The sequence below is a fragment of the Psammomys obesus genome, unplaced genomic scaffold (assembly GCF_907164565.1).
Source record: "Psammomys obesus unplaced genomic scaffold, mPsaObe1.curated_primary_1811, whole genome shotgun sequence".
NCBI lineage: Eukaryota > Metazoa > Chordata > Mammalia > Rodentia > Muridae > Psammomys > Psammomys obesus.
The window spans coordinates 22,560-34,748 of NW_026590947.1; the positions used below are offsets into that span (position 1 = coordinate 22,560).

Sequence of the window (12,189 nt, forward strand, 5' to 3'; positions counted from 1 at the left end):
GAGCCCAGCCCCTGCGGGGTCTCTTAGAGCCTTCGGTGCTCAGGGTCACAGTTGCTGGCTCTGGAGTCTCTGCGGGCACACACACCCCCTCCCTGCGGTCTCTGTCCACTCCTTCCCTCGCTCTGCCTTTGAGTGAGGCTGCACCTCAGCTCACACTCAGCTTCTGAACCAGGCATAGCAATGCATGCTGGTCATCCTGGCACTTGGTCGGTTAGGGAAGGAGAACCATGCATCAAGGTCATCCTTCACTAGAGAGCGAGTTCGTTAGCCTGGGTTACGTGAGACCTCGTCATCCCCACCCAAACATCGGGTCCCATGAGGGCAAAGGTGACTCTCCCAAGACACAGACCAAAGCCATGGCCCCAGACTTCCATGAATCTCCCTCCACTGAGGTAGTGGGGGAGGGAAGGACAGATAGGAGAACTTTATACATTGAATTGAAAGTTATTTAAATTAATTTTTTATGGCACGATACCTATGTTGGGGTAGGTGTGTGCGGCCAGACCCACCATTAGTAAAGGGCCACAGTGGGGAGAGATGGGGAGCCTCACTTGTGTGATGAGCCCACACTCAGGCAAGGTCCCCTGAGCTCTGAAGCCCCGTTTTGTTGCTGACAGAGAAAGGCACGTTGGAGGAAGCTCTGGACTCCAGACTGCAGGCATTCATCGGAGTCTAAGGGAGGCTGAGGAACTGAGTCTGGGGGAGAGGAGGCCTTCCAGGGACCGAGAAGAACCCGGGCCCTGTCCCTGTTGGTCCTCCCTCCCCAGCCTCCTACCGTCCTTTGGTAGAAAGGCCACCACAGCTCCCCCCATCCCTCAGGCCCCAGGCCCGCCCCACCTGTCACCTCTGCCCCGGCTTTTGTTTTATTTCCAGCAGAGAAGATGAAGGAGTGCCACGCGCTGTTGATGAGAGTCATAAAATGTCCCTCCAGCCAGCCCAGCGGGGCTCGTGCCACCGACAGCGAGCAGGCTCAGCTGCCTCTCTGGGACTCTGTCACCGCTTCTCAGTCTCTCGGGTCCCCTCCTGCCTTTCTTCCCTCTCCCCCTCTTCCTCCCGCAGCCCACAGCCTCCTCTTCCCCTCTGGTTTTTTGGAGACGGGATCTTACTAAAAAACCAAGCTTGCATCCAACCCACGATCCTCCTGCCTCAGCCTCCCCGAGTGACACACTTTTTTTTGTCACTGGAATTCCATCCCAAAGCTTCTCTGAGAGCTCCTCCAGAAACCCAGTAATTTGCCATTTCTGGGCACAGACAGACACACCGGAGCCTCAGACCCACAGCACCCTTGTGCCCCAGCGGAGGCAAGGGACGGAACCAGCGCAGGAGGACAAACTGAAATATAAGTTTAGTCCTTCCCTGTGCTTCCTTTTCTCTACCCCTGTCTCACAGGAGAGACGGGAGGATGACAAGAGGGGAGGAGGGGGCAAAAGAGCTGCTGCAGACCCCTGGTGGCCAGGCAGGGAGAGAGCAAGAAGCAGCGGAGAGGACCGAGAGGGAGGGTGGGCAGCGGGGAAGCTCCAGACGCCGGACCCCGCGAAGCTGGCGTACAAAGGCCAAGGTGGGGGAGGAAGGCCTGCAGCCTGAGAAGGGGCGAGGGGGCGGGAGGGGACGGCCCGCGGCGAGAAGCGGAGGCAGGGACGGAGCTGGGGGAGGGACCTCAGCGGAGAGGGGAGGGACAAGACAGGGGCGGGGACGCTCGGGAGGAGGCCCGCTCCGGCGGACAGCGGGTTAAGCGTCTCCGCGTGAACTTCCGGATGTGACACAGGCCGGGCCCGTGTGAGCGGAGGAGCCGCCGCCGCCCTCGGCCGCTATCGGCGGGTCTCGGCGACTTGGAGACCCCGGCACCCGGCTGGGACCTCGGGGACCTCCCGCCGCGATGAGCCCCCGGCCGTGACCGCCCGAGCCCAGGACGCGCCGTGCCGGCCCATGGCCCGGAGGGTAGGTGGCCGCGCCTGTCCCGCCCGAGCCCCTGTCTGCCTCTACGAGCTCCTTTTTGGCCCTTAGAGTTCCCCCTGCCCCTCCCTCTGTTCCTCTGTCGCTCCCGCTCCCCCTCCCTGGCCCCCTTACTCTCCTGGGTCTTTCCCACCCCTACCCTCTTCGCTCTACCCTCTCCGCTCCTGCCTCCCCCAGGCTTCTGTTGTCTGAGACCCACCCTGAGGTGGACCGTCTCATCGGGCGGCCAGACAAGGGGCTCTCTCTCTGGTCCTGGAGAGTGGAGAGACGCGAGCCCGGAGGATAGGGAAGGTTGGAGCCGGGGCTGGCGGCAGGTGAGGACCCAGTCTTTGGGGTTCGTGATGAGATGAGCAGCGGGGAGCAGGTGAATTCACTCCAGGGTGCTGGAGAAGTTAGCATCGGCCACACAGGTGGCCCAGGGCACTCAGGCCGGCAGCAGCGCACAGGACCCTCTGCCTCTCCGCTACTGAGGACCTGGAGATCAAAGGTCCTGCTGCCCCATCATGACTCTGTGACGAGAGGACCAGAAATTGGCTCCCATACTCTTGTTTCTGGTTAGGGCTGTTTACATGGTAGAATGGGGTTACCCACACACACACACAATGTATTTATTGACTTGTCAGACTGTGCTAAATATCTTTCATTTCCTCACCTCAGTCTCTCTCCTCTCTCTCTCTCTCTCTCTCTCTCTCTCTCTCTCTGTGTGTGTGTGTGTGTGTGTGTGTGTGTGTGTGTGTGTGTGTGTAAGGTTGTCTCTGGCAGTTGGGGGTGTGGTGCTCTAAGCCTGCATGCTATGGAGAACATACCCCTATAGCATATATGCCCACATACATCATATAAATGTGTATGCAGGCTGTGTGCCCAACTGTGTGTGGATATGGGTATGGTGATTTTACATGTTGGATAAGTTGTTAGGGATACTTGGGGGTGTGTAGTGAGCTGTTGGATGACTCACATCTGTAATCTCAGCGCTCCAGAGGCTAGAGCAGGAGGGGGTTCCTCTGAGTTCCAGGCCAGCATGGGCTACGAAGTAAGATTCTATCTCAAAAACAAACAAGGATGGTAGAGCCCCTGCCTAGAATCCCCCAGTGAGGCGCTGGGGGTGTGGCTCAGTGGTAGAGCCCCTGCCTAGGATGCACCAGGCTTTGGAACCCAGTACTGCATAAATAAAGTCTACATATATGAAATAAGCAGGAAGATGCTGTGCATATGAGGGTGAATTTTGTGGCTTTTCTGGGTCGACCCTGCCCTCCCCTGTGTGCTCACCTTCCCTGGCTGACTCTCTCTACATCTCTGTGTCTGTACCTCTGCCCTTCTCTCTCCCTGGGTTGTCCGCCATCCAGAGCCTTTCTAGATGTCCCCTGACCTGGGCCAGTCTTCTTCTGGGTCCTGAGTGGGACTCTTACACTCACGTGGACAGTTCTGTGGAACACTGTGAACTTAAGGACAGAGGCGGGGATCCTTGGACACTGAGGTGTGTGCAGTGTAGCCTGGGCGAAGGAGGCTGACCTCCCCCGTGTTTGGCCCTTCTCTTGCAGTACGATGAGGTGCGCCACTACCCCGGCATTGCAGAGCATGCGACAGCGCTGGCCAGTTTCTCTGAGGCAGCACCTTCAGCACCTCGAGCCCCTGGGCCCTACGGCCCACACCGGCCTCCCCAACCCCCAGCCCCGGGCTTGGACAGCGACAGCTTGAAGAGAGAGAAGGATGACATCTATGGGTGAGTGGACAGGGCAGGGCGCCCAGGGTGTCCTCTGTGTCTCCAGGGGTCAGCTTCTCTCCTTGTGTCTGTCTCTGAGCACACCATACTTCCCCCATGAATGCCATTTCCTGTCCCACCAGACACCCCCTCTTCCCGCTCTTGGCCCTGGTCTTTGAGAAGTGTGAGCTGGCCACATGCTCGCCCCGAGATGGGGCCTCGGCTGGGCTCGGCGCACCCCCAGGCGGTGACGTCTGCTCCTCCGATTCCTTCAATGAGGACATCGCTGCCTTTGCTAAGCAGGTGGGCAGCCCTGGAGAGAGGCACCAGGGAGGCAGCGGGAAGGGTGGGCAGGAGGCGGGACTCCTGGCCTGGCCTCTCCTCTCCCTCCCAGATCCGCTCTGAGAGGCCACTGTTCTCTTCTGACCCGGAGCTGGACAACCTGGTGAGACCCAGGCCCCACCGTGTCCCCTCCGCAGCCAGCCCCTGTCCTTCCCCACCGTGTCCCCTCTGCAGCTGGCCCCTGTCCTTCCCACCCGTGTTCCTGGGATTGGCTGAGGGGTGAGGACAGGAAACCACTATTGTCAAACCACAAGAGCGTCGCCCATTTGAGACCCCAGGTTTGAATCCTGGCTCTGCCACTCTAACTCCATGAACCAGGGAACCAAGCGAGTGATGCCACCACCCCAAAGAGCTGTGAAGTGCAGGGGAGAGAAGGGAGAGGGGGAACTAGTGAGAAATGCCCTTTCTTTGCACCGCAGCACTATCTCTGGGCCTCATCCTTTGGCAGAAACCTCTGGGAAATGTAGTTCACAAGGTGGAGGTGGGAACCAGAGCAGAGGGCCCTGCCACAGCACCTTGCAGCTCCCCCTGTGATGGACTCTCTCCCTGTCACTTCTCTTTCTACCTTGGCCATCAATCAAACTCTCCCTGATGCTGACTTACTAAGCCTGTCTCTGTTTTTCCTTTAGCCCAGTTGGCTTCTCTGGCCTGTCCCTGTTGTTTTCTTTGCCGTTCTGTCTCGAGGATATTTCTCTGTCTTTTTTTCAAAGCAGTGTCCCCCTATTGTCCAGGAACCCATTATGCAGCCCAGACTGGCCTTGTCCTTGTGGGTGGCCCCAGGGCTGGGAGGCCACGTGCGCAGCTCCACACCTAGCTGCCCTCCTCTCTGTTTGCAGATGGTCCAGGCCATCCAGGTCCTCCGGTTCCACCTACTGGAGCTGGAGAAGGTGAGGGTGTCTCACTGGCACCTGCCCCACCCCCCCCCCCCCCACCCCCCCCCCCCCCCCCCCCCCCCCGGGAGGGGAAACAGAATGCTCCCTCACCCTGTTCACCCCGGCCCTGGCTCCCCCGGGTGGCCCCCCCAGTACCCTGCTGCCCCCCCAGGTCCACGACCTGTGCGACAACTTCTGTCATCGCTACATCACCTGCCTCAAGGGGAAGATGCCCATAGACCTGGTGATCGAGGATCGGGACGGCGGTGGCAGGGAGGACCTTGAGGACTACGCAGCCCCCTGTCCCAGCCTCCCAGACCAGGTGGGCGTCAACTTTCTGGTACCACGGCAGGAAGGCGTGCTTCACACCCGAGCACCTCAAACGTGCCAACCATGGAGTGCACGTTACCCTCACATCCCGTGTCACAGCAACACACAGATACGGCTGGACCACGGCACAGAAACGTGCATGCAACCAACTTAAGTCAGCCATAGGCAGCCATACTCAACAGGCCGTAATGAGCACCACCTCCTGAAACAAGCCCAAGCGTGAGACAGCAGCATAGACCCTACAGCCACCCAGCCACAGTCATGTAAGCATCGCACGCACATCCCCAAAGAGCCCCAAGCACGAGAGAGAATAGCCCAGACCATACAGTCGCTCCCGCGCTGCCATTCTAAGTATAGCCATAGCATACACACATGGCCGCACAGCTAATTCCAATGGAGCCAAAGAGCTCTAGACACTTGTATACGAGCTCAGACATGGTCACTCTTGGACAGTGATTGACAAAAAGCCCTTGTGCACACATAACAGTGTGTTATGCCTCACAGGCATAACACGCATGCCGTGCTGCCCAGCAGCCAGGCGGCCTCATAGTCATCTATGTAGATTTAGAAATACAGGTAAATAAAACGAGATCAGCTCAGAACATCAGGCAACAGTTACATAGGTAGTAGCCGGGTTGGATCGCAAGTCACCTCACCTAGAAAAAGCCATCTGGGGCCACCTCCAGATGTTGGCAACACACACAGCAAGGGCACAACCCAGAGTCAGAGACAGGCACATCGCACAACTCTAGAGCCTGCGGTACACCACACACTACCACAAAGGAGAGCCTCGAAGACCCTCCGAGGGGGCTAGAGACACAGCGCAGTGAAGCCCTGGCCGTGTGAGTCTGAGGACTGGGGTTAGGAGCCGCAGTGTCCAGGTAGATGTTGGCTGAGTCTAAAGACTTGACTGTAATCCCAGCACCTGGGCAGCAGAGGCAGGACCCACAGAGCGAGCCAGCTACCTAGCCGAGCTGGATGGGTGAGCTTTGGGCTCAGTGAGAGGCCCTGCTTCAGTACATAAGGTGGAGAGAATTTGGAAAGACACCACACATAAACCTCTGGCTTCCGCGCGCACGCACACACACACACACACACACACACACACACACACACACAGGCCTTTTGACCTCAGACTAAGCTGAGTCTCAGAAGAACTTTTCATGAAAGGGTTGGGAGGTCCCTGATCAGATTTCACGAACTCTCAGTTATGCTCAAAGGACAGTCACCTGGAGGTCACACAGAGAGGTGACCCCACAGAGTCACACCCTCCTCTCATCTGGGGAGTCTCATGGACCAGCACTCACACTCAGGGAGCTCATGACCAGTTATACAATACAAAAACTCTCAGGGAAAACCCTGGCATGCTGCTATAGGCTCGTAATTCCATAATTCTGAAGGCTGAGGCAGGAGAACCACTGGGAGCTTGAGGCCACCTTGAACAACAATATGTTTTCAAGCCAGACTGGGCTACAGACTGACCCTATCTCAAAAGGAAAAAAAAACATGCTCCCAGTGAGGGGCTGGGGTGTGGCTCAGTGGTAGAGCCCCTGCCTAGAATCCCCAGTGAGGGGCTGGTGATGTCGCTCAGTGGTAGAGGCTTCATCTAGGTGAAGAATACCTTAGATTCTGTTCCCAGCACTTAACAAAAGACAACACATCTGGACACCAACTTTTCCGCAAGTTCAGTGTAAATTCATTGGCAAAAAAAATCCAACCTGAACTAATGAGAGGCTATTTATAGCCTATATTTTTTCCACTTAGTTAATATTCATGTGGCTTGCCAGGGCATGTTAATGGGTTTGGTGCTGAGACAGAGGCCTACCTCCTGGTGGGATGAGCAGGAAACCCACTGCTGAAGTCTCCCGGCTCAGAATGAGAAAGGTTTTGTTTGCTTTTCTTAGTTGAGTTCGTTCATTGTTCTTTTGGGGCAGGGTCCTACCTTGTAACCCAGGCTGCCTTGGAGTTCATGACAACCCTACCTTAGCCTTCTGGACAGTGGGATTAATGGACACCACCAGCCCTGGCTTTCAGAATAAGGTGTGAAGTCTAAAGCATCCCTGGTCCCAAGAGTGTCAGATGTGGGTGTCCATGGCTCCTGTCTACCTGACAATCACTCCACACCCGCACACAGATGAGCTCATCGCACGCTTCTCACACCAAGGGGAGAGCTTGTTTCGTCTTTCCCAGTTGAAAATGGCACAGAGAGGCAAAGTGGCTTGCCTAAGGTCACACAGCCAGAAAAGCAGGGACAAGTTTTCCTGCAGAGCCTGGATTCCCTAAGCTTTCTCACTGATGTTTCATTCTTGTTTCCTAGAACAACACATGGATCAGAGACCATGAGGATAGTGGGTCTGTACACGTGGGGACCCCAGGTCCATCCAGTGGAGGCCTGGCCTCCCAGAGTGGGGACAACTCAAGTGACCAAGGTGAGACACTTCGGAGGGACAGAGGAATCCTGGGAGTTGCTCTGAGGGTTAGGGCTACACTTCAAGCAGGGCTCCCAGGGAACCTGCAGTGTGGTGTCTGGGGTAAAGGGACCAACGTCCTCTGTTGCTTACCAGCACCAATCGCTCATGTCCTCCTCCCCAGGAGATGCGCTGGACACAAGCGTGGCCTCCCCCAGTTCTGCAGGAGAGGACGAGGAGCTGGACCTGGAGCGCCGGCGAAACAAGAAGAGGGGGATCTTCCCCAAAGTGGCCACCAACATCATGAGGGCCTGGTTGTTCCAGCATCTCTCGGTGAGAGCCTTCAGATTGGGTGGAGGTGGACGGAGATAGGTAGGTCACTGTCCCAGAGGCCAAGCCCCAACCAAGGTCCAGTCAGAGATGGGTCCCAGCAGCCCCTGCCCCACCCATCTTCTCACCCACCTGTCAATCATCCACTGACCATTCATCCCAGGATGCACTGGGGAGGATGTTCTGTTACTAAATGCATCATGAAGATAAGGCCTGAAGAGAGTCTTGCCTGTGGTCACAGCTAGACCTAAGTTCAAATGCAGGCAATCTAGCCTTAACTCTTGTACCACACTGCCTTGTGGACACAGACTAAAAGCAGTTAGGGAGGGCCTCGTAGGAGGAAGATAGAGCTGGGGGTGAACTGAGAACAGAGGAAGAGGGAGAGAGAGAAACAGACTTAGAACCGGGAGTGGTGCTTGCAATCCCAGGAGGCCGGGGCAGGAAGTTCTGAGGTTGGAGATGACCTGGGGTTTGTAGAAGCCTCTCTGTTCAAAACCACACAAGCGCAAGGCTGATGAGATAGGTCAAGAGGCAAAGCCCAAGTGTGCTCCCTGGGACCCAGTGATGGATGGAAGGGGAGGACGGACTCCCACAAGTTGTCCTCTGGCCTGCACACGCATGTGCTCACACACACACACACACACACACACACACACACAAGCACGGGGGGGGGGGGGGGCGGAAAGGGGGGGGGGGGGGGGGGGGGAGAGAGAATGAGAACATGAATGAAATGTTGAAGAGGAGGCTTGAGCTGTAGTTAAGTTTGGTGGATTGCCGGCCCAGCAAGAGGAAGTCTTGGGGTCCACCCAGCGCTGCGTAACCGGGTGTGGTTGGTGGGGTACACTGTAACCCCAGCACATGGGAGGCAACATCAGCCTCAACTCAACAGCAAGTTTGAGGCCAGCCAGGGTTACAGGCCTCAAGGCAGGAGGCACACAAGCAACATGCGGTGGAAGCGGGGGGAGGGGCTCTGCGGGACTTTGCTGGGCTTGGCCTCTTTGGCCCGGGGGAGGGAGAGTGGCCCTCCCACGCTCCTCCTGCCTTGGGGACCAGATGCACCAGGCTAGACCTTAGGGAGCACACAGCAGCGGGGCAGGCAGAATGACTCCTGTTGGTGGCTGCAGCACCCGTACCCCTCAGAAGAGCAAAAGAAACAGCTGGCCCAGGACACGGGGCTCACCATCCTGCAGGTGAACAACTGGTGAGTGGCCGGGCCGGGCGCTGTCCGCGGTGCTGAACCGCCACCTCCCGCCCCTCGGTCGTCGCAGCCCAGATGCGGACTCCTTCCGACTTCCCTTCCTCTGGTGGCTCTCTGACCCCCAAGTACTTCCTCACACGTTTTTCTTTTTCCTCTTCCCCTGCTACTTCCCAGGTTTATTAATGCCCGGAGAAGGATCGTGCAGCCCATGATCGACCAGTCCAATCGCACAGGTACATAAGGGATGGGAGGTCGCTCGCCTCAGGCAGGACGGGGCCTCCTGTGCCCCGGGTGCCCCGGGATGCACCACACCTATGGAGCCTTCCTGAAGTTCGTCCTCTAACTCCAGCCCATTCTTGGAGCTTCAGCTTCCACTGAACCCTGACTCCCTTCCCTGGCGCTCTGCCAGCACCCCAAATACCATCTTCTTTCCTAAAATAAGTTTTTGTTTTATTTTTGAGAGTGGGTCTCACTGTGTAGCTCTGTCGGGCCTGGAACTCACTGTAGACCAGGCTAGCCTTGAATGCACAGAGGTCTGCCTGCCTCTAAAGCAAAGGTGTTAAAGGCGTGTGTCATCTTGTCTGTCCCTGTGATCCCTAGTCTATCTCACTGCAACTGTCTCTGAAGGGCCCCTGCAGCTTCTGCCTGTACCCCAGGCCACGCTGAGGAGCCTCCGGGCCTCTGCCTCAGCCCCCTCCACAGGGCTCCTGAGGCCCAGCTGCATATTAACACCTCTGTTGGCCTCCTGGGACTCACCAGAGACCCCGTCCCCTCTCCTAGGGCAGGGTGCATCTTTCAGCCCTGAGGGCCAGCCCATGACAGGCTACACAGAGACTCAGTCACAAGTGACAGTCAGGACGCCAGGTAAGTTTCCTGTGGCCACTTCCTATGCCAGGCTCCGCCTCTAACCACAAACCTAGACTCAGCTCATGAATGACCTACACACAGGGAAGAGAAGATGGTAATTCCGAGGGCCTGCTCTAGTTCTGCCGGGCTAAGCCAAATCTGAGACTAGTTTTTCCAAAAGGGCCAAACATTCTTCTGTTCTTCTGTTCTTGAAACACTTGATTCATTTGATCCTGGTGAAGGACCCTGGGTAATGAAAGGGGTGAGGGGGGGATTAGGGATCTGTGGGCAGGAGGCATCACTGATCTCTCTTGCTTCCCAGGATCAATGGGGATGAACCTGAACTTGGAAGGAGAGTGGCATTGCCTATAGAAGCTGGGGTCAGAAGGAGGGTGAGTATTCAAAGTCCAGGGCCTGGCAGTCTCAAACTTCGTTAAACGATAGTGGGCCCAATTAGAGCAGTGCCAGCCTGGGTTCCTGAAATGAGGATCTTCCAAGCTAGATGAGAAGATGCTGCACCCATCCCTCCCTCTATCCACCACCTACCTACCCATTCACCCTCACCCACCCATCACCCACCTGCCCGTCCATCCACCCACTCACCCATCATAATGACCAATGCAGTGCCTTCTGACTCAGTCCACCTTTCTTCCACAGGCCCTGGCCTCTGACTGTGACCACCAGCCTTGTTACCTAATTGGTCCTCGCTGGTCCTTGGGCTTCAGGACTTCACCTCCAAAGCTCCCACCCCATTCAACGCCTACCTCCCTGGGGACCCCAGAGGTTTGGGGACCCAAGAGCCCACTTGAGGGTCTCTCAAGGGCAAAGACAGAGCCTCCAGGTCCTGTACCCTTCTTCTGTCCTCCCTTTTGCCCAGGACCTGAGCTGAGAACGGGGCCAAGGTCTGCAGAAGATGGTGGCTGGGCTGATCCAGGACAGAGAAGGGAGCGGGGTTGGCAAGAATGCTCAAGGAAGGAGGGTCACCTGGATCCAATGTTTAGGAGAGCATCCTCCATCCTCCTGTCCTCAGCCTCCCCCACATCCCTTCTCTGACCATCTTCTACTTTTCTTTTTTTTAATGATAAAGTCTTAAAAATACAAATCAAAATTCTCATTTGTCTTCTAAGAGTTCAAATCCTTGGTAATTTGAAACTGAAGGGTCACAAAGGCTAATAGCCACTGTCCATCCATCTTCTGATCCCTGCTCTGAAACACTGTGTGTAGCAGTCAGCTGCTGCTGTGTGACTTAAAATGCACGCTATTGTAAAGGTCGTCACGCTTCTGCCTGTCCTCATACACCAGGCACAGCTGGGCTTTAAAAGTGGTCACAGAGGTCAGCAAAATAGTTCAATGAGTAAAGTTGCTCGTAGCCACGCCTGATGACTTGAGTCTGAGCCTCAGGATTCATATGGTAAGGGGACAGAACAGACACTTCCATGTTGCCCTCTGACCTACACACACACACACACACACACACACACAAGAATCCCTACAAAAAGAGCAGTATAAAAACCAGATCTGTGGAGATGACTCAGTGGGTAAACGCCACCACCAGCGTGAAGACACCAGCCTGAAGACTCAGGACCCACATGGTGGAAGAAGAAAATCAACTCCCACACGCTGTCCGCTTACTTCCACACGCATGCTCACGGATGTGAGCTCTCTGAAATGTCAAAAGATGTCCTTTAAAAGGAAGCATACACACCTTAAAAACAGGCAGAGCTTGAGCATGGGCAGCCAGGGCCGCCGCTCAGACCTGGGGTAGCTGTGGCGATGACTGACAGGGCAGATAGAAACCCAGCCCTGAAGCCAGCACACTCGAGGGCCAGCCTGACCCTTGCCCTGAGATACCACGAGACCTCATGCCATCTGGGTGCTCGGATCTGAGTGCTGGCTTATGAGAGAGACCAGCTCCATCCAGCTTCCTGGATGGTCTGTTCCAGGGGACACCAACCCATACACACTCAAGCCCCTCACAGAAAATGGCAGAGTGTGTGCAGAGTGTGTGAATGCTCTGTGCACTATGAGTCACTGAAGGCGACCGCATCTTATCCACAGCAGCCATGCTGAACTGCTTGATGATGAGGAAGAGTCTGTGGTGTGTGTGTGTGTGGATCAATGGTAGAGCTGGTATTTGTCTGGAATCCTCCAGTGAGGGGCTGGGGTGTGGCTCAGTGGTAGAGCCCCTGCCTAGAATCCCCCAGTGAGGGG

The 12,189-nt window shown here is 56.3% G+C and overlaps 1 protein-coding gene across 2 annotated transcripts; it reads left to right on the forward strand.

Annotated features, from left to right (window-relative positions):
- The first annotated feature begins 1,728 nt into the window (after positions 1 to 1,728).
- Meis3 (Meis homeobox 3) lies at positions 1,729 to 11,106 on the forward strand. 2 transcript variants are annotated; one of them, XM_055609490.1, is made up of 13 exons: positions 1,729 to 1,938; positions 3,492 to 3,673; positions 3,796 to 3,955; positions 4,047 to 4,097; positions 4,831 to 4,881; positions 5,039 to 5,188; positions 7,514 to 7,625; positions 7,789 to 7,937; positions 9,059 to 9,135; positions 9,307 to 9,365; positions 9,913 to 9,996; positions 10,301 to 10,370; positions 10,636 to 11,106. In XM_055609490.1, exons 1-12 carry the CDS (start codon positions 1,927 to 1,929, stop codon positions 10,348 to 10,350), a joined length of 1,137 nt encoding a protein of 378 aa, XP_055465465.1. In that variant the 5' UTR covers positions 1,729 to 1,926; the 3' UTR covers positions 10,351 to 10,370; positions 10,636 to 11,106. The 2 variants fall into 2 exon arrangements, with proteins under 2 accessions (XP_055465465.1, XP_055465466.1); XM_055609491.1 differs by having other exon boundaries at positions 5,090 to 5,188.
- The last annotated feature ends 1,083 nt before the right edge of the window (positions 11,107 to 12,189 follow it).

Bases quoted from the DNA above. Each gene is read 5' to 3' on its own strand.
- Meis3 (XM_055609490.1), top strand. The intron at 5,189-7,513 runs GTGGGCGTCAAC...CTTGTTTCCTAG, and splicing joins GTCCCAGCCTCCCAGACCAG to AACAACACATGGATCAGAGA. The intron at 9,136-9,306 runs GTGAGTGGCCGG...GCTACTTCCCAG, and splicing joins ATCCTGCAGGTGAACAACTG to GTTTATTAATGCCCGGAGAA.